Source organism: Leuciscus leuciscus (assembly GCF_965113295.1).
Source record: "Leuciscus leuciscus genome assembly, chromosome: 2".
Lineage (NCBI taxonomy): Eukaryota > Metazoa > Chordata > Actinopteri > Cypriniformes > Leuciscidae > Leuciscus > Leuciscus leuciscus.
The window spans coordinates 39,431,091-39,455,205 of NC_138726.1; the positions used below are offsets into that span (position 1 = coordinate 39,431,091).

At 36.9% G+C, this 24,115-nt stretch overlaps 3 protein-coding genes across 5 annotated transcripts in view; 1 reads left to right on the forward strand and 2 right to left on the reverse strand.

Moving 5' to 3' along the window:
- ano9b (anoctamin 9b) overlaps window positions 1–6,875 on the reverse strand; it is an 11,942-nt gene extending 5,067 nt beyond the window's left edge. Inside the window, exons 1-15 of the mRNA XM_082149156.1 lie at window positions 6,646–6,875; window positions 4,466–4,522; window positions 3,952–4,083; window positions 3,720–3,865; window positions 3,558–3,607; window positions 2,622–2,680; window positions 2,443–2,528; window positions 2,217–2,351; window positions 1,987–2,080; window positions 1,309–1,369; window positions 888–970; window positions 697–801; window positions 410–574; window positions 282–318; window positions 72–183 (exon numbers count right to left, since the gene is read on the reverse strand). Coding sequence (XP_082005282.1) covers window positions 72–183; window positions 282–318; window positions 410–574; window positions 697–801; window positions 888–970; window positions 1,309–1,369; window positions 1,987–2,080; window positions 2,217–2,351; window positions 2,443–2,528; window positions 2,622–2,680; window positions 3,558–3,607; window positions 3,720–3,865; window positions 3,952–4,083; window positions 4,466–4,522; window positions 6,646–6,666 — 1,343 coding nt within the window. The 5' untranslated portion in view covers window positions 6,667–6,875. The remainder of the gene's footprint in view (window positions 1–71; window positions 184–281; window positions 319–409; window positions 575–696; window positions 802–887; window positions 971–1,308; window positions 1,370–1,986; window positions 2,081–2,216; window positions 2,352–2,442; window positions 2,529–2,621; window positions 2,681–3,557; window positions 3,608–3,719; window positions 3,866–3,951; window positions 4,084–4,465; window positions 4,523–6,645) is intronic.
- Window positions 6,876–8,108: 1,233 nt separating this feature from the next.
- Window positions 8,109–10,877, reverse strand: tssc4 (tumor suppressing subtransferable candidate 4). Of its 2 annotated transcripts, none has more exons than XM_082161383.1 (4): window positions 10,755–10,877; window positions 10,327–10,434; window positions 10,032–10,050; window positions 8,109–9,867 (listed from the first exon to the last, which is right to left on the reverse strand). In XM_082161383.1, exon 4 carries the CDS (start codon window positions 9,785–9,787, stop codon window positions 8,906–8,908), a length of 882 nt encoding a protein of 293 aa, XP_082017509.1. In that variant the 5' UTR covers window positions 9,788–9,867; window positions 10,032–10,050; window positions 10,327–10,434; window positions 10,755–10,877; the 3' UTR covers window positions 8,109–8,905. The 2 variants fall into 2 exon arrangements, with proteins under 2 accessions (XP_082017509.1, XP_082017508.1); XM_082161382.1 differs by having other exon boundaries at window positions 10,310–10,434.
- A 990-nt stretch (window positions 10,878–11,867) lies between these two features.
- The window catches only part of ano5b (anoctamin 5b), a 42,129-nt gene continuing 29,881 nt past the window's right edge, over window positions 11,868–24,115 (forward strand). For both annotated transcript variants that reach the window (XM_082162237.1, XM_082162238.1), the window contains exon 1: window positions 11,868–12,203. In XM_082162237.1, the coding sequence (XP_082018363.1) occupies window positions 12,128–12,203 (76 nt within the window). In that variant the 5' untranslated portion in view covers window positions 11,868–12,127. The remainder of the gene's footprint in view (window positions 12,204–24,115) is intronic.

Here is a 24,115-nt window from a genome sequence, read left to right on the forward strand (position 1 = left end):
GAGACACTTTGAATAGACTGTTAGAGTAAATAACTAGATAAGCACACAGTCACACAGACACACACAATTACCTTCCCAGAAAGAACGCCACGTAAAATAGTGATGAGAAGAGAGTAAAGAATTGAAATGTGAACATCTTCACAGTGAAGCGCTTCTCTGTGGCAGCAAAGGAGCGAGTCTTCTCTACAAATAAACAACAGAGACATTTTAAGTACTTAGCCTGTTTACTGACATAACGGATTTCATACAAACAATTATTATTATTTAGATTTATTACCCACCAAACTCACACAGTTTGAATGCCACAAGTTTGTTGACCTGAAAAGAATTATAGTAATTAGAGAGGTGCTATGTTTTTTAACAAGCAGATGCTTTATGCCCATTAGACAGTTTATCTGTCAGTTCTTACCCGAGTCATAACCTGAATAGTAATGTAGTGTAGCACTGCTCCAGACAACATAGCTATTGTGGAAGCACGCTCACGCAGAAAGTGCCAGCTGCTTTGGGACAACAATATTGCAGTTAAAACACGGCAGATCACCAGAGCATGGGTCAGACCAATGATCACCACCAGCTGAAAACAATGAAGATACAGTTGTTATTATAAGTGCATATAAGTCCTTTTAAACAATAACAACTTTTGAAGTAATAGTAACGCTAATGCATATATATAGTAAAAATGAATGTGTTTCTCACCACTAATGTGACCAACAGAAGCACCACGATGCTGCGCAGGTAGGAATGTCTGAACTCTTTGGGTTTACACTGAGGGTTATTTACAATCTCCAAAATCAGTTCTTCCTGTGGACAAATAGTCATTCGGCTCCATCAGCAGATGCACATTAAATATGCCAAAAATAATGATCAGAAAAAAGTAATGAGTCTACCTCCTCCTCGCACCAGTCAAACACTTTCCACTTTGACACATACAGAGCTCGATGCCTCTTCCACAACTCCAAGAACAGGGTTGCTAGTCAAACAACATAACAGTACCTTAGCATTTGTCAAATGACAGAGAAATATGTCATTTGCATTTCGTCCCCTTGGAATTATAAGGTTCTATCTGCGTTCTGAGCAGTTTTGAGATATTGAGCTTTAAAGTTTTTGCATTCCATTCGACTGTGTAGAAAGAACCTTTTTATTTTCTAAATAAAAAGTTCCAAAATGTACAGAACTTAAAAAACAACATCACATAATGTAAAGAAGTGGTCACAGAATAAGAATATGTGAATAACTAAATTTTGACAAAAATGTCAGATAGAACCTTATAATTCCAAGGGGACGATTTGCTAAAGGGCAAAAACTCACCCCAAATCGCCATGAACATGGCAAAAGCCACCGTCCCTTCATTGTCAAAAAGTTGGCTCACCTGTTTGTAAGCATTTACTGTTAACACAACTAGTCCAGATGAAACAGAGAAGCACAGGTAGAAAATAGTGTGGCATTCAGCTCTCATTTATTTTGAATATACACCACCAATCAAGTTTCTTTTTGGAAGAAAGTACTTCTTTCTTTCAAAAAGGATATATTACATTCATCAAAAGTAAAAGAAAAGACATTTATAAATGTTGAAATAAATGCTGTTCTTTTCCTTTTCAACATTCTATTCATCAAAAAATCCTGAAAAAAAAAAGCATGGCGGTTTCCACGAAACTATTAAGCAGCACCACTGTTTTTAACATTGATAACAATAAGAAATGTTTATGAGCACCAAATCATCATATTAGAATGATTGTGACAGTGAAGACTGAAGTGATTATGCAGACAATTCAGCTTAACCATCACAGGAATAAATTCAATTTTAAAATATATTTTAAATGTTATATTATATTGTAATAATATTTCACAAAATCATAAGAGACTTCTTTCAAAAACATAAAAAAAAATCTTACCAACCCCAAACTTTTGAACAGAGGTAAATACAACAATTAATGGTGTCAAGAAATGCTCAATTATAATCAAAGAGTGACATGTTTATTCACTGACCTTGGCATATGTACAGGTGTCAGACAGGTTCCACACGCTGCATCTTATGTCACATCTCGGACACATGATAGTGTTGGAGTCACAGACTTCATGACTGTAAGAACACCCAGACACCATGACTTAGAGATAATTGGGAGTCAATTAAAATCAGATTATTCTGTCTGCATACGATCTGTAATCTGTCTCTACACCTCAACACTCAGCATTTTTTTTGCTGTAAATATACTCACATGAGTGGACTGGTATTGAAGAAGGCAAGGCCATACAGGAACACAACAACACCAATAATAGCTGCAGGGACAAGCATCCGTGTGTACCAGCCCAGCCACAGGTAATACAGTGCCACTTTCTCCCCAAAATAGTCCCTAAAAATGACATATGTGAACATAGAGTGATAAAAATAAAAAATAAAGATTTTCAAGGAACAGAGAACAATATAAAACCAGTAGAACTTACTTGACATCAGTGACAGGCTGTCTAAAAAGCTTCAATACTGAAAGCCAGCTTGCCCACTTCTTTTTTAGTTTTTTCTGCTCTTGTTTCTGAAGAGACAAGTCAAAAAAGTTTAATATGACCTTTTACAATGAAAAACCTCAGATAAATAAATGAATACTCAAACAAATAAGGGCTTTTACCTCATGCAGACAGAAGATGGACTCAAAAGCACCTTCACACAGCAGCTCGTCAAGGCTCTCTAATAGAGTAAAATAGTGAATAAAGACATTGATAATATTACAGAGGCTCAGTCCTGGTCCCTTTCATTATTTCTTTAAAAACATTGAACATGAATGGGTGTCTCTGTTATTTACTTCTGAGGCCTTTTAATACATGCATAGTCAAATTTAAACACTATTAGATTCAATGCAGTTTCATATTACATACATTTTATGTAAAGCTTTTTTGTAGACAAAGTGTTTGAAAGGCGTCAAGATAACAAACTCAAGTTACACTACTGTTAAAAGTTTTGAAGCAAGTAAGAATTTTTTTTTTTTTATGAAAATGTATACTTTTATTCAGATAGGATGCACTAAATTGGTCAAAAGTGACAGTAAAAACATTTATAAAACTACAAAAAATCTATTTCAAATAAATGCTGTTCTTTTAAAATGTATTCAATTTATCAAAGAAACCTGAAAAAATTGTATCAGTTTCCACAAAAATATTAAGCAGCACAACTGTTGAGCTCTGATTATAATAATAAATGTTTCTTGAGCACCAGATCAGCATATTAGAATGATTCCTGAAGGATCATGTGACACTGAAGACTGGAGTAATGATGCTGAAATTTCAGCTTTGCCATCACAGGAATGAATTACATTTTTTAAATATATTCAAATAGAAAACATTATTTTTAAATTGTAATAGTATTTCACAAAAGTACTGATTTTAAAGTAGTTTTTATTAAATCAATTCAGCTTTGGAGATCAGAAGAGACTTCTTTCAAAACATCAAAAATTCATTCAGACTCCAAACTTTTGAACAGGGTAATTTTTAGTTTATAAGATTTAGAATGAGTCAAGACAACAATGGGAAAAAAGATGAAGTGAAAATGAAAAGGAAAGAAAGCGTACCTCCTGTTCCTATAAATGTATTGTACAAGACGAAGTGGACAATCCTGATTCTATGAAACAAAGGAATAGAAACCCATTACAAAAGCTATGAAAAGAACGTCTTATATGGCAGATTTCAAATTCAATTTTAAGCAGTGTAGAGGTGCTTTCTGTGACCCTCACCTGGTGCAGAACGACACAGACGATTCACACTTTTGCTCTGCGCTCCAGTTACAGGCATCAGACACCTTTAGCAAGTACTTGTACTTTGCAAACATCTCCTCAGGTGCACAGATACCGAAGAACACCTTTCCAGCATGTTCAATTCTCTGTACAAAAGTAATGAGAGCCTTAAGTAAGACAGTCAAATTGAGCTGAAAGACACAATACTGTGTGTGTGACGGTGACAACATACAGTCACTTTAATGTTCTTCTGTTTCAGTTCGCCAATAAAGGCATCCTGCTTCTTGAAGGTTTGGTCCTCCATGTCCTCCACTTTCTCAGCCACCAGGACATAGTCAAATAATCGAGGGTTGTATGAGTTACGCTGAATGAAACAAATGCAGAAATAACCAAGACAGAAAGAAACATGCTTGCAGAGCAGACATACCATTTTTCTCTGAATATCAAATAATGTTCAGACTGTATTTCTGCTGACTCTAGGTTTTGTGGGATTATTTTAGTTGAGTGTTTGGGTCTGTGACTGTCACCTGTTATTTCCAAAAGTTTAGGTCATGCAGGGCAAGAAGTGATGTGAATGTGACATTATGACCATAGTTTGGTAAGATATAACATCATCATGTGCTTTGCATGTGAAGTATTCATAACTGAACATGTGCTCGGGTAGAAATGTGACTGTGGTGACTGTGGTATTTAAATCCTATTGGTCAACAAACGCACAAAAACACATGTCTGGTCTCTTTTCTTACCTGTGGTGTAAGTAAAGTCTCATTTGCATTGTCCAGCTCATACATAGCCATTTCATCCTGCAATACATATAAATAACAGAGAAAGGTTACACTTTATTCTAAGGTGTCATTGTTACAGTGTAATTATATATTTAAGTACTGAGTAATATTATGTAACTACATGTACTTGCTATAGGGTTAGGGTAGGATTAGGATTTGGTAATTATGCATAATTTACTGTTATTACTATGTAACATATGTAACAAGGACACTGTAAAATAAAGTGTTACCCAGAGAACTATACATAGGTAAAAAAAAAAAAGAAAGAAAAAAAAGGTTTACTGACCAATGCACAATTTCTGAATATTAAGTGCATATTTTGTAAAAAACAGTGTTTAATTTCACCGTATATGTAAACTCCATCTGTCAGAATCAGAATTCATCTACTGCCACTGTCATTAATGTATTGAGGACAGCATAAGACTTATCTATGTACAATAAATCAACCCGGTATCACCCTGAGACAGAGGAAAATGTGCATTATGCAAACTGACATTTGTTTGTGATGCCAAACCTTATCTCAATTGAAACGCAAATTTCAAACCTGTCTTCATGCAAGCGACTACAGTAATACTTAATGACTAACCTGCTTTATATAAAGCAAACTGATCAAATACAGCAGGATCCAAATATATTTTTAAAGTTTTTCGCTCACAATGTTATGATGATAGTATAATTTGTAATTATAGTTTTTAAAGATTAAATAAAAAAATTAAAAAGACTTTAGCTCATAGACATAGCTCTAATAAAATACTTTTCACCAGTTTTGTCAAGTGTAACCAGACTTCAATGGAGCTCACTTACAGTCTTTCAGAAAACACGTGGCCAAATAAAACCGCGTGTTTTGTAGAAATTAAAGTCAGTTGGATAGGAAATGTTTATTATAGATATTCTAGGATGAATTCAGGTTGAGGATGAATTTGTATATGATAATTTCGTAAAAGCTTTCTTTCCCTTTTTTCCCCTACGTCTGATCTTCACTTTGACAGCAGCTACTCATGCTGGTATGATGGCAGGTCAAGACATGCCTGTGGGTAACATTTTATAGAACTACAACTGTTTGCTAAGAGTGTGTGTTTGTGGGTGTCAGAAGGACTGAGGAATCACTAAGAACGTGGATTATTATTCCTCACCTTGCCTTACTAAATCATTAACTGAAGTCACAGTAATTAAAATATGTTTTTGCTCTAGTCAATGACATATTAAGAAGCAGCACATGACAAATAACCTGTTTAACAACAACATAACCATTTTTCTTTCAGTTTTTGTATACATTTACATAATATGAACACGTACCTGAACACTTTACTCTACCAAAACAGATTAATCAATAATGAGTCTAAAAAAATCTAATCCCTAATCAAGTTTTTGTATTATGCAAGATTAAGGAGGTCATAAGCAATTTACTGAGTTGTCTGTGTAAAACATGAGTAGTACATGTACATGTTTACGCTCACAACTGAGTCTTTCTTCTGAAACATACACATGAAAGATCTCAACAAGATGTTCAGGTCAGGTGAGTGTTCTTCAGAATAGTTTCTGAGTACATTAATCCCTCCTAAATAATGCAGTTTAACCTGTCTGAAACAATAATAGACAAATTTGAATAATCCAAATGAGACAGTTAATTATGAATCCCAGGACAAAGTTTAATTCACTAAGGAGAAATAAAATAGTAAATAAAATAGGATGCACCTCCCTATTTTAAACAGTGTTATGGGATATACTATTACTGTAATTTCTCTCTCTAGGCTATGTTGGATATATTGTTACAGTAATATTGTTAGTGGTGAAAGCCACTGATGTATATGACAGGATGAGTGCAACACAAAGACTACAGTAACCTTACAAATATTATATATTTAAAAGGGTATAAACTGCACATTTAATATTACTAAACAGCATAATTATATAACTAAACATCTGTAACGAAATACTTACACACACACACACACACACACACACACACACAAGTATTTTCTCTTCACATGAGAGCTCATAAGAGCTCATAGCTCCATGTCTCACATCGACGAGATAAATTAATAAACACCTCAAGATCAATCAGACAGGCATTGACCTATGCACCTGCACACACACACACACACACACACACACACATACAGACACACACTGTAGCCTACCTCTCGATCAGTGAAGAACATTCTCAAATCAAAGTTTTCAAAGCAGCTCAGTTCAGTTCAGGCAGACCGATGTCTCACTTCTCTTATCCTCACATAGCCGAAGACCAGACTAACTAATGAAAGAAATTCAAACTGACTAGAGACTGATCGAAAGCAGTGTAACCTACACTTCCGCATTTCCCATCTCATATTTAAGACATCCGCGAGCTCGACGGTATGATCGTTACCTTCAAAGGTGAGACCATAGACGTCATCGCTTTCTGTTGAAGGGCGGGGCCGAGGTTTCATTACTCTCAATATCATGCTCTATACACAGAGATCAATACTGATAACTTGAGATCGAAACTCAGACGTTACTGCAGTGGCAACAGTCATTCGGCACTGAATGTTATTAAAGTCATAAAAGGAGTTAGGAGAGTTGAGCACAGTTGTCACTGCACTGCTATTTTTTTTTTTTACATGCAAATACTTTCTGCTTTAACCTCCTAGAATCCAGAAGAAAAGAAAAAAATATTATTTCATTAAAGAAAAAAAATGGGTACAATAAATTATTGCATCTCAGTCAAGAAATTGAAGGCAACACATTAAGACTGTTTTCCCTCTCCTTACTCCCCTCCTTTCACATGGCTCAAGTTGCCTACCTGAAGGTTCACTAATAATGATGATATAAAACATGATGTATCTTGTGAATCTATTGTGAATCTCTTCAAGATACAGTATCTGATAATCATTGATCCTCTCCCCTGAAACCAGATTCAACCAATTGGGGCACAGGAATAGGTAAATCAAGATAAATCTAAAAATATTTGTGTAAACAAAAATGTACAACTCTTTTGTTCTAGTCTGGGTATTTAAGGAAAACTGGCTGAATAGTCTTTGGGGATTGTACCAGAAAACCTCCACACACTGAGATGTGTGTGTCTCTCCACTGTCAGGTTTACATTTCTTACTCTTAGATTCATTCTTTGAGCAGTTGATGTTATTATTTCTGAATTGCCTGACTTAGCAAGTTGTACGGAAGTGGATAAATAAACTACACTTTTTGTACGAGTAAGCAGTATGCAACCATCTAAAGGTAATGGCTAACCCTGCACCATCTGACTAAGATCAGACTGGTGAGTTTGTGTTCATAAAGTTCCACATAGCCAGGCCGGCGTGCGACTCCATGTGACATCGGGTCCCTAATGAATGAATAATTGAAAGTATGGGATACCCAGAATAAGATCTAAATGAATAAATAACCAATATTTATGATTTGTTCCTAATTAGAAACATTCTAAATGTAATAATCATTTGAAATTGGAGTCAGATTAAGCAAGGAGCTTAAGTAAAATTTGTATTAAATTCACAGAAGCACTGAAAAGACCAAAAAACATTATAACTTCACCCACGCCGGTCGATTCCGTCGTTGGGCCGGCAAAATTGTTTGCATGAAAATGCAAAATAACTACAAAACACAGGGATTGCATTCACAAAAAGTATTTTTAATCCAATTAAATACTTTTTAACCAAGTATAACTACTAAGAATTATTCAGACTATATAAATTTCAATTACTTTTCTAGACCCGCAAATTATATTTTTGCAATACCTTGATTTTTCCATGTTTACCAGGACCATATGGTCATTAAAAAACACTAAGGAGAAAGTTGGTGAAACCACCAAACATTTGGTTTCTCTGAAAATACCTGGACATCATTCTTAAGACTTTAAACTGTAATAATTCCTAAAACACACATGCTCTACAGAGGAGGTCAAAAACAAGAATGGTGTATAGTGGGATTCGGCTAAAAGCAGATGTCCTCAAAGTCCATGGTTCGTCTAGCCTTGTGCTGCATTACCAGAAGTGGGATTAATCTCCTCATTTGCATTGTTCATCATCAATCACATGACCATGCAAAACATTGAGCAAACACTTCCACCAACATTAAGACAAGGCACACTTATTTAATATGATCTCAAAGTACACAACAGAGTCCAATTTATTCATGAAAAGTGGTCATAAATATGACCACAGAATAATTGTATACACACTAAACCACTGATACCACTGCATACAGGTTATCAATCTATAGATGTGGGTTATTTTTTATGCTATCCTTTGAGAAATAGCCTGTACAGTATGACAGCAAGAGCTTTTCATGGATTATACAGCCTAAACTAAGATAATTGGATAGTCAAACCACTTTATACAAAACAACGTTAAGTTTGAAGTACATAAACATTAAAACAGTAGTTTTAAATATTTAGGTTCAAAGGGCTCACTCTGCACCACCTTCATCATCTTCCAGTGTTTTACGGAAGTGTTTGCGATTTACTTTCTTGGCACTGTTGAACACAGCGCTGGACACCATTTTGTCTTCTCCCTCTTTCTCAGACCCCCACTTCCTTTTTTTCTCTTTATTGCCCAATGAAATGTGATGATCATCCAAGTGTTGAAGGCCAACTACTTCCTTCTTAGCATGGTCAAGTTTGCTCCCACTTTGATCTTTGCTTTTGGGTTTAGTGAACACGATCTTATTATCACTGCTGCGATCCTGGTTGAAAGTTGGAGTGAAAGTCTCCAGTGTGGCTTTTTGAGACCTCCGGCTGTCTTGAAGCTCCTGAATGTACTCATGAGCGACCTGACTATTCTTTCTATCACTGGTTTCAGCAATATCTTCGAGACTGTATCGGGTCCAGCGGTCAGGGTTTGCTAGGTAGTCTGGGAGTTTTTTACCTGGAGGTTGATTTTTGGTTGCCTCTTGGCCAACACCACACTTCCTTTGAGCTGCCTGTGGAGGTGACGGTGGAGCAGGACGGGCAAACATGCCATCAAGAATGTTGTCTTCACCTAGATCCTTAGATGTGAGCTTTGCTGCACTATCCAACTGTGCAAAGATGTCCTTGCTCCGATCACAGAAACCAGAGCTCCCACCTATCAGTCTGAAGGTGGGATTTTCTTGAGGAACAGACTTCACATGCTGCTGTGTCTCACCTTCATCCTCTGAAGATGATGACAAGTCCTCAACCTTTCTGCCGAAATGCTCTGTGGGTTCATCAGAGTCAGAGTCGCTCAGGGAGAGATCATCTGGAAGTTCAATCATATCTCTATTAGAAAGACTGTTGGGAGCATCCTTTTCTTTGCAGTTTGGGTCACTCATTGTGCCACTACTACTCCGAGGTTAGGTCAAGAGATACGATTAGAAGCTGGATATTTACGCTGAGATGCTGTGTGAAAGATCTAAAGAAGAAAGAAATTAAGAAATACTTGTATTAGTAATGCACAAACACAGACAGTTTATTCAAAGAGTAGCATATAAAGCATATAAATAATGACAAACTCATAACAAACCAACTGACATGAACTATAGAGGGAAAAGAAAAGATGAGGAACTACTCGCTCACCAAAAGGCTCTTGAGACACCTATAGGAACCAGAATGAGAAACAAGCAGTGAGATCTTCACTCAGTAAACATACAATTACATAACAACATTATACAGTGATCTAATAATACTTAAGGACAAGTATTATTTATATTAAAATACATATTTATTCATTTATTTTACAGATCTTGTAATGTTGTTGTTCTTTATGCGCTTATGTTACACAATCCCACTAATCTGAAGAAAGTAAAAAAAAATATACAGCTGGAACAATGCTTGGGTGCATGGAGGTATCTTACTGCGGTTGAAGACTCACAGGTACTGCGAGCTGGTCAGTTCAGCTAAAATTGTTGATTCCAGAGTATTGATCAAAGTTATGGCCATAGCATTTAGTCTGAAGGTTGTCCTCTTCTTACGGTGTAAACTTGAATTAAACAAAATCAGCATCAGCATATTTGTATGTATACTTATTAAATCAAGAAGATTAAATTTGCACAACTACAGGCATTTAAAACAAATAATGACGTTATTGTAATGTCAGAGCATTATCTTCTGTTGACACGTTAAGCCAGCTAACGCAGCTATCCCGCCTAGCTGTGATGATAAACGTGATCAAAATATCTCAAATGCCCTCAGAACCTACGACATTTACGGTAACATGCTGGTTGAAATATAACAACCATAATTTGAAAGTTACTTAGTTATTTGACACGTATCTAGTTGTCCACATAAGCAGTAGCATACCTTTAGCTGCAGTTAGTGCCCATAATCAACGAAGAGATGCTTTGTGGGAAATGTAGTTTATCTGTTAGAATGAAAACAACAGCCGCGTTCTAGTTCTCACGTGGTCAGTGTTCACAGCTCCCAACCTCCCAACATGCATAGCAAGGGGTGTATGAATATAATATTATATTATTTAATATAATATAATATAATATAATATAATATAATATAATATAAATTTTTTTTTATTCAGTTCATAGTGTTATGTTCAAATATCTGTGAGTTTATATAAGATTTTATATTTATATATTTTTTAATTAATAACTTAATAATAATTAGTCATACTTGAAACCACTAAATTTAGTGATAAATTAATTTTGTAATGTTTAATTTCACACTAATATGTCTCAGATTTACAAAAAAATGGCTACTCCGTTTGCCCTGCTCACTTTCTAAGATTTAGGTGCGCATTGTCGTATTTACCGTAACTATTCTGATTTGTAAAAAGCATTTACGTGATCGTAGAACTCATAATTACAATTTCTGAGAGCTACGACTTGTACCACGTGACCGCGGTACCATGCGACCAGACCACTGCAGATTTAGTGCAAGAGAAAGTATCCGAATCCGAGGACGCTTGGAACAGCTCCAAGTACACAACCATCTCTTTTTTACGGTAATTACGACATAGCGTGCCGTGAACACAAATACCTTTGAATGGCTGAATACCTTTGAAGTCCACTTCACAGGGAGGGCACTATTCGGAGGATTGGGACAGCCCTTGTCTGTCTGTCAAATAACCAGCAGAGGGCGCAAATGCTGTAAGATAGAAGCACGTGCCATCTGACCCAGTGTACTTTCATTAAAAAATAATTGAGGTAATGGGTATATAGAATAGCATATAAGACGCATAATGCCCTTAACAGTGCAGGGCAGAAATGCTAAATAGAGATGTATACTTTTACAGATGAATCTTGTATTCAATAAAAAAAAAAAGTAGAAATATGACTGAACACATGTAATAAATAACACAGTAATAAAGAACGTGACATTATAGAGACCCCGTAAATAATACTTTTCAGTATTTTTATGTCAGTATGCCGACGGAAAGCCACTCCCCTTTAAGACATCATCATCATCATCATCACCACATCTCCAGTCCTCAGCTCGCCGCTGCTTGCTGTAATGTTAGTTATTGATGTTATGGAGAAGAAAGCGAGCGAGGGATTCACAGCTTAGCCACTACATTCTCCCGAGTCCCAACTAACATCTTAAAGCTTGAAAGCGGAAATCTCCTTCGGCACCTTTAGGCCAGAAAGGCAGACTGAACTGGCGGATTTTTTTTTTTTCCTTTTCCATTGTCCCGTGGGAGAAAAGAAACGCACGAACTTAACATGAAGAGAATAACGGGGAAGACGAAAGAAGCTACTTTAATAGAAATGTCCAACACTCTGGATTCTCAGATTGAAGGTAAGAACTGCTACAACAGTTATGTAAACCTTATATGCAGTGTTCAAAATCGTAATGAGAAGGTCAGTCTGGGAGTTGTCATCGTAAATGAAAAGATAAATGAATGTGACGCTACATTAAATCAGCTGTGACAGGATCACTTCAAAGACAAAGAACAATGAAAAAAAAAAAAAAATGAAAGAAAATGCAACATGTTCACCAGGTCAGGTCCCTTTAACAAAATAAAAACGTATAACAGTAACAGTTACATGTATTCAAATAAGCGGCGTTGAACTGAAATTAAAATAGGCTTAAGTTCCTGAAATGGCAAAGGTATGGGATAAGTTGCGGTCTACACCCAAAGACGGTACTACTACTACCGTATCGTGCTGTATCCTGCATTACAAAAGTGTGTTTTTGACATGGTTTAAATCCACAAAAATAGCCCTGGTGTGAGCATTTTTTGACAAACAGCATATAAATAGTATATTTCTGATATTTTATTTATTTCTACGCATCATTGTATGCATGTTAGTTTTAAAAGCAGTTTGAACCAGCTCTTTTATTAGCTTTCACGTTACTCTGTCTTGCCACATGGCTTGGCCTCAGTCCCATAACTTGGGAATCAAACAGTCCTTATGTTGAATCAGTTAAATGTCTGCTGTCATTGTGACTCATTCAGAGTTAATTCAGTTCCCCTGCACACAGGACATTTTTAGATTAAAAAACATCAGGCTCCTCCTCTAAGAATGTGGTATAAAGAAAGAAGTGGATGGTCTTTGTATTCGTGAAGTATTGAATAGTGAAGTATATTAGTTCCTCGATTTTGTAGTAACCAAATGAGAAAAATCATAATAGGATGATACTCAATGAATAGGCTTTACCATAGAGGACCTTAGGGGGCCCCCTTTGGGGACCTAGGTAGGAAAATGTTCCTGGTTTTCCTCCTCTGACAACTAAATACAACTATGTGGTATTATCTAAACAGAATATCCTGCGCTGATTTTTTAGCTTAGGGATGTGACAGATGTGTCATGCAGCAGTGTTGTTTGATCCCACATTTGGTTTTACTCGGCTTGTTTTTTAATAATGTAAAATGAATAATTGAGCCGAGCTGAGCTGAAATGAATCAGTACTGGGTCTGATGTGGCTCTTGCCGTCCTGAGGCTTTTTGTTGCACAGGTTGAGTAAAAGCTGCTAGTGCATTAAGGCTAAGAGACTTATTAAGTGTGAGGTGTGTAGGTGTATGTTTATGTCCAAGGCTCGTGTTCACATTGGTGTGTGGGTTTGTTTGCCCAAGTGACTTATTATTATTATTATTATTATTATTAATATTATTTATTACTCTGTGTCATGAGTGTATGTTTTGTAAGAGGGAGTGGTTGAGAGGAACGAGAAAATGTAGAATATAAGGGAAATAGGCTATATAGGTATAGGGTATAGGCTATATTTCAGGGGAACCCCAGCCTAATCTCTCTGTTCCCTCCTGCTTTGGATTTCACTGCAACTATTTAATCCATGTACTGATCATAGGTGATTCACTGGATAGTAATATGATTATGCTTCTCGACCAGGACTGTGACAGTGTCATGGCTCACATTAAGTCTGCAATGTGTGATTAAAAAACAGAGGGATTTACAGTGACTCTGAATTTTGTGTCTATATATATCTTACTGGCACTGTATTTCATTAACATACAAAAATATTTTGCACTGAAATGCATTGAACCTCAAAGTTAATTATTTTTATATAATTAATTATTTTTATATTGGCCAGATGCTTAGCGGCAACAAGTGCACTACAAGATGTACGAGTTTAATATACTTTTCATTCATAGGTGCCTAATTAACAGCAAAATTAAGAAGTGCAGCAGAGTTTGAGAGGATTCATTGCTTAAGCAGCTCTAAAACAGAGAATCAACCCAGGGCCAGAACCCACAGCTAATGGCCAACTCATTAAATCTAATTAAATATCTATTAAATAACTTTAATATCACACAGTTTTTCATTTTAGCTATAAAACTTCCTGTTGCTGCAGTAATTGAAGCCTGGTAATATACTGCTTCCTATCATCATCATCGTAATTGCTGCAATAGCAATATAGTTTCATCATGACTGGGCATCAGTTTAATTGTTTAGTGTTAGATAGCTTGTTTAAAATTGTCTTTTATATAAATTAAACTTCTTAGATATGCTAAAATATTTTAAATCCAATTACTTTTTTGTAAACATTGAGTTGGACTAGGTCAATCGCAAGTGGTCTAAATAGAGGTTAGGCTACTTGATCATTTTAATTTTTCTAATTTTGTTTGCATGACTATCTCTGTTTTTTTTAGTATTGCAATTTTGTTTTACTTGGTTTAATCACAGCAGCCTTCTTTATGTCATGGCCCACAACAAATTTTGGTTATACAGATGTTTACGGAAACCTCAGTATCTCAACTCAGGATGTTCTGAGCTCCTTGGAACAGAATCTCTCGAGCAGTGTTTCTCAACCAAATGCCTAAATAAATAAATAAATAAAAATAAATGCTACTAATAAGAATATATCGTTGCTCTCAGGTGGAAACCACGTATCTTTATATTTTGTCATTTTTGTTTTATTTTAAGTTTTACCAAAGACTTTACAGAAAGACGGTGCACTTGTATTACTATGAATTGGAGAAAGTGCAAGGCGCAATATGGTGGAATAAGTCTCGCCTTCTAAAGAAAAGAACCAATTGACAATTTGTAACATCATTGCTGACGCAGCTGTCGTTAGAAGCTCCGGTTCCTATAGAAACAGTCAGTGTTCTGAGACGTGTGCATTAGCTTGGTCCAGCAGTTTTTTTTTGTCATGATTTGAACGTTTAGAAACAATTTACGAGACGGTTGTTGTCAGATTACATGGTGATTTCATTGTGAAATTTATTTAATAATAAGTTTGACGAACAGGAGAATTTGATGTTTCCCCATTCAAAGAGATAGGAGCTGTACTTGCCTGACTGAAATAGCTGCCTGAGAGGCGTTTCAAAGATGGCCGCCGAGTGAAATTACTTAAAAGTCTTAAAGGGATCTAAATCTCGTAACATTATCGTATCCTCAAACTGTTGGTCAAACCTCATAACTCCACCTGCCTCTATTGTAAATTATTCGCACACAGTTTGGATATCTTTGCTTGTTTGCAATGCAAAGGTAAATAAAGAACTGATGTTTGAATAAGTACAACGGTTTCTTTACTCAAGAAACACTGTCTATAAAGGCTTTTTTTGTATTTGAAAAGAGTGAGAAGAGTCTTAGTATTGTATTTGCCGTCTAGTTGTAGCCAATTAATATAGCCTAGCTATACTGTTTTAAATATCCTGTGCATGGTGCTTCATCTTTTATATAATAAGATTTTGTCCAAATGTCCAAATCTTCAACAACAAGAAAAACTGAGCGCCCATATAACTGCAATAAACTTTATAACCTGTAAGTTGATGAAAATTCAGTGCAATGCACTTACTGCCTCAGATGCGTTCCAGTTACGGACAAAAGACATAGGCATATCTCTGTCATTCGCTGGTAAAAAAAAACGGTTACTCCGTTTGAGCTTGATCTTCATAAAATGTTAATATTATAATCATGTCATATGCACTTGTCTGACTATATATAAAGCCACAATACCATCCAAAAAATGTGAAGTTTCCGTCCGACAGCGACAATTTTTTAATTTTTGTTTTGTCATCATCACCAACAACATCATAGCTACTCATATGACCTTATTTGGGTTCATACTTGACTTAAGCTAAAGTTTGACATGCAAGTATTGCTTTTAATATAATTGCCTATCCAGTTATGCCATTTTAAGCAATGCATGTTTGTGCAATTTTGTTATTTTAGTGCTTAGAGGTGTGCCATGGGATTTTTTTCTTATCAAACGTTTGGGAAACACTGCTCTAGAGCAAAATTCATTTAGCATATTCTTGTCCCTTAGACTTAGAATTTAAGTCCAAATTTAATGATCAAGATATCTCAAAGTTCCACTTTTAGGAATTCGAGTCTCAACCCTAAATTGGGCCTTCGGACTCTGTAACCAGTGGAATGTTAAACTCATAATTAGGGCTGCACAATTAATCGCAATGAAACCGCACGCGATTTGGCAAAGGCTGCGATTATTTTCTGCACAGCTTGTTAGTGGAGTACGGCTGATCTGTTGTAAATGCTGCTCCATCTGAACGCCAGAGGGCGTCTCACGCAGACACGCTAAATATGCCCCGCCACAGAAGTAGATAACACGCATCATTCCAAGAAATCCCTATAGGGCATCATCGCTGTAGCTGAATAAACAGAAGATTGAAACACTTTGATTAAACATGACTAATAAACACACGACTGCCTTATTCTGAGTAAGAAGGCACATCATCTCACAGAAGGATGCTCAGCTGTCTTTATGAAGTGAGTTTGGAGTAAAAGCATGTTATTAAATGTTGTCTTTTGTTGGACAAGAGGTTCATAAATGCTTCTCATGTTTGGAAAGATGTTTGACGTGTGTTGCTTTTTCAAATGCACGTTATAAGTGACTCAAACTCACAGTGCTTTCAGATGGAGCAGCGTTTACACAGCCGTACATCAATGACAAGCTGCGCATAAAAAATTTTCGCAGCCTTTGCGATTTCAAAATCACGATAAGCCAACTCTATTTAAGTGCGATTTCATGTAAATTGCGATTAATCGTGGAGCCCTACTCATCATTTTTACAGCAGAATGCACACATTACAATGGTTAATAATCCAACTGGATCATAGAAATGCCATTATTAAAAGATTATTTTGAAGTTTACCATCTGAGCTCTCATCATCAGAAAGTAATTTAGTCAATGTTGTTATTTCTGTCCTGTGGAAAAACTTTTATTTACTCTTTTGCTTTTCCAAGGGATTGTATAATAAACTGTATAGTGTCTGACAGTGTGAATGGTCCTGCGGTCTCTTCAGAGTTTATCAGTGCATTGTCACGCTGGACTGTCACACAGAAGAATGAGTCTCTTATCAGGGCAGACCTCATGGTATCCTCTTTAGAGAATGCGACATAGACACCCGGTGTGGACCCTGAATACATTTCCGTGCTCTCCCTGCCACACCGTGCCTGCTGTGTTTGTATGTGTGTGCATGAATGTGTTCTCTTGATCTGTCATGTAAAGTAATAAATATATTAATTTAGTTACAGAGTTACTCTACTAAAATGTTTTATTATTCAAATAGCATAAATACAATTACTTGATTTTGTTTTGTTTCAAAAGAGCACAACTGAATTAAATTGTTTAATTGTCAACAGCCAACAAGTGAGGCTGTGCTTGTTGGTAACCAGGCGAAAGAAAGTGAGAGTTGTTGCTATAGCAACAGGCAGTTTAATTTATTTTTCTCTTTGATAGCCATACTGTATGAACAAGTAGTTGACCCAGTAAAAGTCATAAATAAACTCTAAAAGGGATCACTCTATTTTTAGTATGTATATATACAGGGTGCGATTTGCCGGGGGGGATGCGTGGGATTTCCCCCTTTCTGGTCAATGTATCCCTGCCTCTGCTTAATTATTTTTATCCCCGGTGGGGATAAATTTATCCCCCCCTCAAAGTGATCAGTGCTACTACACTAGTGGCGAGGCGGATCACAAAACTTATCACGGATCCGTGGTTTGATTAAAATCCTTTTTATTTTAAAATGCGCTACTTTGACTGGCTCCGCAGCCTCTCTGTAACCACCACTCTGCAGACTTGCTCAATGTCCCGCCCACGGCGCTATATGATTGGTTACACCTCACGAGTAATAGCCTATCAACACTTGCGAGACGGTTGCAGGTCTTTTTTTACGCTGCATATGCAGCATATTACTGAAGCGGGAATAAACATCACAATCTGATTATCTGTTTCTATGATGACAAGCAGAGTTAGTGCTGAAGTTGCACATACGGTGTTTTACTCAACTGAGGCTAAGCAAAGGTTTTTTGATTACTCACTCACTCTTGAGTGTCTGGCGTGAGTGATTTCAATGTTAAGTCAATGTAAAGACGCGTTTACGCGCGTCTAGAGGTCCTGCGGCGCGATGCGTGTCGCGCGGCGCGGTAGACGCGAAGCCCGAATGAGGCGAATTGACTTTGTCGGCCCGGCCCGACACATTAACTGTATGTTATGAGCCCGAGCCCAATTTAAACCCAGGGGTGGCGCCAGGGAAGTTGAGATGAAGCAAAGATGAAGTTGACGATCGCCATTTCCGTAGTGAATGCGCATATATGGAGAAATGCATGGATTACATCAGAGTGTTGCCTATTTCTTTTCGTTTTGAATTGTTTCGTTTAAAGACATTTCAAGCGTTCTTTAGATATATTTCTTAATATTCTCTTTGAGGCATACACTTAGTTTCGGTTAATTTATGATGAGATCCGCTCAAGTTATCATGCAGTGCAAGTAACCGCGGCGGCGCCTCTGATTATAGCCTTTGTCTGCTATATTTGCTTCTTATTTATTAAATACACGCAATTCGTTGATGAAAAATTTATTAAAATTAAGATACAATTTATACAGAACGAAATTCACTTTAAAGAAAGGCTTTCTACAAAACAAAACTTAATGAAATAGTCAAAATCATGTCTAACCCACTCCAAGTCTCCCGATATATACTGCACATCCTATCTTACTCGTGCTGCTGTTCACTTTTCATAAATCAACATAGATGGAAAAAAATAACAATAATATTTTAACAAATATGAAACTAAATGAGCTTATTTAATGGCTACAACACATATAGTAGGCCTATACAGACACTCTATTTGTACAAATTGCTGCACATTCATTTACTGCTTCTGAATTTTGCACACATAAGTTGAAAGGCATTTGTTTGTGCATAGTAAAACATATCTGCAACATTTATCAAGTTCACGGATATTGTGCGTGCATTTATTAATTATTATCATAATGAATAATGCAACAAGGACAAATCATGTAAACTGCCTTGTTTGTTTATTCAGAATGAAATGGATCGCAAATGGATCTGAAAGAAGAAACGTAAAAAATAAATAAAATAAAATAAAAATAAAACGTGAAAAATGATGAACACAGAAAATGAACTTTGGATGAACTTTGGATGGCCTAGGAGGAGTAGCCCTAGTAGGCTACAACTCTAATTTAATTCAACAAGGTTTTAGAATATAGAATATTTTTTAAACAAAATAAATATTTTTAAAGATTATTATCCCGGGCCGGTGTGATGCGTGCGAGTGGAGGAGCATGACACGTGACGTGTTGCATTTTGTAACACAAGTGCTGGATCAAGGGCCCGGGTCGGGTCGGGTCAAATTCGGGCTCGGGCAGAGAATCTAAACTCTGATTTATCTGATCCTGTCCATTAGCTTTGATCCATGTACGGCTTTTCAGAATGTCACCAAGTACAAATATTTGTAATAGTATGTAATTTTTCAGCACGAAAACTCTTGTTAGCTAGCTGGGAACAATGAAAAGGGTCCAGAGCAGCAAATGCAGTGAATGAAGTTCTTGTTCTCATGATTTATTTTTATGAATAAAAATGTTTCAAAACATCCCCCCCTCTGTTTTTTTCACAAATCGCACCCTGTATATATATATATGTGTGTATCAGTGATGCGCGGGTCAATGTATAAACAACCCGGACCCGACCGACGTTTTCAACTAACCCGCCCGCAACTCGGACCGCAAAAAAAAAGAAAGAAAATATTGTACCCGACCCGCTTCCTGATCCGCATTTTTTAAAAGTAGGCTAGTAAATGCATAGCAAGAAATACACATGACAAAGCCAGCACTTTGGTCATTATCTTTCATTATTTCGGCAACTTTGCTCTTTCTGTTTGTGTATTTGCGGAGCTTCCACTCCCCAGTCTTCACCTTTTCTCTTGCCGCCTCCATCTCTACCTGCAGACTGAGCTCGTGCGTCATCTTCGCGCCAGTTATTCAGCCAATAAAGTGTAGGCCTATGTATTTCATAGAAAATTGCATGTGAGCGGAGTGGAGCGGGAGCAAGCGGGCAGATCTTGGACAGAACGCAGAGCGGCATTTTTAAAAGGATGGAGCGTCGCCCTATTTCCCGCTCCAATTTCGCTCCGCGCACACCAAGATTCTGAAGCATGCTCAGTCAAGCCTGACTCAGTCTACTGTTGATGACTGCAAGATGGATTCTATTTTCAGTCAAAACTCGGCTCAATAATGGAGTTCAAAAAGTAGGCTACTTCAAAAAGGAAAATAAGAAGTCATACAGGTGTAAAACTAACTATTATGTGGTAGAAGAAAACGACATCGTTTCAGTCAGTAGGCCTAATTAAAGATTAATTTTGGAATCTAAAAAGACACATCTCTCGAAAACATGCAGTGTGATATGTGAACACGCTGGGAAGAAAGCAAAAGGTTAGCAAATTGAATACGGTAACTTAAAGTGTAGCCTAAATTAAATACAGCGTAAAATGCAAACAATTGATACAAGCCCATTTAAATTTTAATCCTGCGCGCTGCGCACAAGTTCAGTTATAAGAATGTTGTCCTAATAGTTAATTTAGCCTAGGCCTACTTTTAAAACGTTTATGTATATTTATTTTATATTTTTGTTTATATAAATTTTATTTATATTATTAGGCCCATTTATTCGTTTTATTTTACAGCAGTTTGTGTGTACAATGGATATAAGCCCATTTAAATTTTAATCGTGCGCGTTGCACAAAAGTTAACTTATCAAAATTCTGGCCTAATAGTAAAATTTTTATGTAGGCTATATTTTTGTTTATATAATTGTTATTCATATTATTAGGCCCATTTATTCGTTTAATTTTACAGGACTTTGTGTAGGCTATATTCCTTCTTACATAGGCCTAATTTGTCATTTGAAATAAAACATTTCTATTTGAAAAATGTTGTTGTTGCTCATTAGTTCTTTAGGAGGTAAGGCTGTGGTCTAAGCTACAGTGATATAGGCTACATGTAGATTTTTTTTCCCCTTTTTGGAGCGAGCGGGGGGCGATTTGAGTGGAGCGCGGATCAAACTGCGTTGAGCGCTGATCGAGCGATAATGAGCGGAGCGGCCTGATGTAGCTTTGAGCGGGGGAGCGGAGGGGTGGACAGTTCCGTGAGCGATGAGCGAAGATTCTCACCGCTCCACTCCGCTTATGCTCTCTATACTACTATATAAATTACAAAGGTTTAATTGGCATCTTTATTTCAAACGACCCGACCGACCGCGACCCGAATATCATTAAAAATATTTTTGGATGACTCGTAACCGCGGGTAACCGCGGGTGACCGCAGGCACCCGCTCATTTCGGATCAACCCGCGCATCACTGGTGTGTATATATGTATGATCATGGCCCTTGAGCATCAATAAAGTGATAAGAAATATTAAACATTTTTTTTAAAGCGAGATAATGGGCTATTCTTCATCAATTCGGAGAACTGTATGAAGATTTATGCATTTGTTTTGTGTACGTGACTCAAAAGTTGTTTGTATACATCTAATTGGAATTATGAATATTATCTGTACATCTATAAACAGTCCTTCTCCTGACCTCACAGTATAGTCATTGTTTGCTTCGCTATTTAAGAGTAAGACTTTGCTGGAGATCCCCAATTACTTACCGAGACACCATTGCATCCTGTTGATAAAGATACAGTGTTATTGTGCAGCTTTTTCAAAGACTTTGCCATGGACACAAAATGTGGTTGGGAATTGTGGTTTAGTTGGTGCTTATGTGAAATAGCTATTCCGTGAATGTTCTCTGACCTGAATCTATGGCGTTTCCTGACACACTTTTCCTGTTGGGAGTTATGTTTTGCCATGCATTAAGAGTGCAATGATGTAAGCTTGATTCATTCAGCCGATAAATTCAGTTCACTTTATATTCCTTTTACAGCTTATCATGTGACACGTGAGGCTGAATCGGAATTGTGAATATATTTTCAGCCCATCTGCTGAACAAGCTGAGCCCATCCCTGCTGAACAGTAAATGTATGCTTTAGCACACAGATTCAGTTAAACTGTTGATTTGTTTACTAGGAAATTACTGTGGGGGCCACGGGTTTGTATTCAGACTGGTTTTATCAACACTACTACTGCTTTTTCCCTCTCTGCTTCAAAGTATTACACAAAGGTGCCATTATCAAAGCCTTTTTTTCCCAGTAGGCCTAATCATCACTCATAATAACACGATCAGAGGAAGCCTGCGAGACCACACCTGTTGGCTCTGCTCAGAGCAAATATTGGCCCTCTCATAGAATGGAAACGATAGAGACCAGACATTTATACTGGGGTGCACATCACTTTTTTTGGTCTGGTTCTCAAGGGAGCACCTGGAGAGGCTGCTTGATACTCACACTTTAAGTTGTCGTCATCACTTTCCTCCTGACTGCTTTCCTCACTGTCTTCTTTTCTCTCAAACATGGTTGATGATGATGTTTTTATTACATTTTTATTAACATTAATGACACAGACAACAGCTGGAATATTAGGCTGCTGTCACTTTAAGACCGAATGCATGGACTGAATATACTGCCACACATATGGTTTCTTTCTCAACTGTTCACTTATGACAAAACCGAGAGAATACTTGCAGAGACGGCTATTTTGACATAATAAGCGCAAGTAAACATGAAAGAGGAATCAATTTGGTGTTCAAACATTGTCTGAAATGTGTCTCTCTCTCTCTCTCTCTCTCTCTCTCTCTCTGTGAGTCCCAATTTTTGCCTCTTCTTCCGCGTTAAAAATCGTTTGAATGTGTAAATTGGCAAGACATGCATATAGAAAGAGTTGCTTGTGTGGATTTAAAATTTAATTTCCATCTTTACACCCCTAACCGTCTCTTGGGTTAAGATGGCTGTGCCGTTCTGACGGGCTACCGGAGGACCTTTCAGGCAGGTACGGACAGAGCTACGTGTGCCGCTTGTCTGTCCGTCCCCCGCTCTGCCAGCTTCTCATCCTCTGATACTTTTGCTTCATATTCGTTTCCTGTCATTATCATTTTATCACGTTTCATCAGCATCTCAGAAACCATATTGTGACAAGTGTGCTTGACTGTGGTACCACATATTTGGAGATGTAAACTTTGCTCCAAATGCTAAAGATGTTTTTTAAAAAATTGACGTCTTTGTCTGTTCTTTCATTCCTTTGGCCTTGTCAACTTGTTAAGGTTCATGTCAAGGTTCATGCCACTGCTTTAAGGCTGGATATGAGTGTGTGTTTAAAGCTTTTTTTTTTGTCAGAATTGCACGAAAGTTTTAGCTTGAATGTGTGAGAGACGTGTTTGATGACTGAAGTGTTGTGTTTTTGTTGTTGATAGCAGTGTTGTTCCGAAAGAATGAAGGCAGCACAACTGAAAATCCAAAATGGTAATAAGGCAGAATCAAATTAACAGAACAACCAGTCTGAGACTGTAATCTAATCTGTCCATGGTGAAACATATTTACTTGCACTAATTTTCAGTGTTAACTAAATGTAATTTGATTGAGTGGTGATTTAGTGCTCATTGATTTAGTGATTGATTTAGTGATATCATGCACTAGCCAGGAAATATGTGTTGTGTTTATCCTGTTATAAAAAGAGAACACTATGCCTGACTGTTCCCCACAGGAAGTGCTTCTATCCCACAAAGTTGGCTGCTCAGCATTTAAGTCATTGGCTGACTAACCAATGGAATTTCTGCCAAAGTATGTGGGGGAAAGCGAGCAAAAGGGCCGCAAAGACAAAAAACACATACGACTGTAAACCTTTTTGTTAAAATGATGTGCTATGTGACATTCACTTTAGCAGCTATGAACTCTAATACGCTGCATAACACTGAATTTGTTTAAGTTGGAGCTGCTCTTCTGCAAAGGATAATTAAATTAAATATTAAATACCACTAGTATGTAGTTTACATTAAAGGTGCAGTAAGCGATTTCTGAGAATCATTGTTGAACACTGTTGATATTT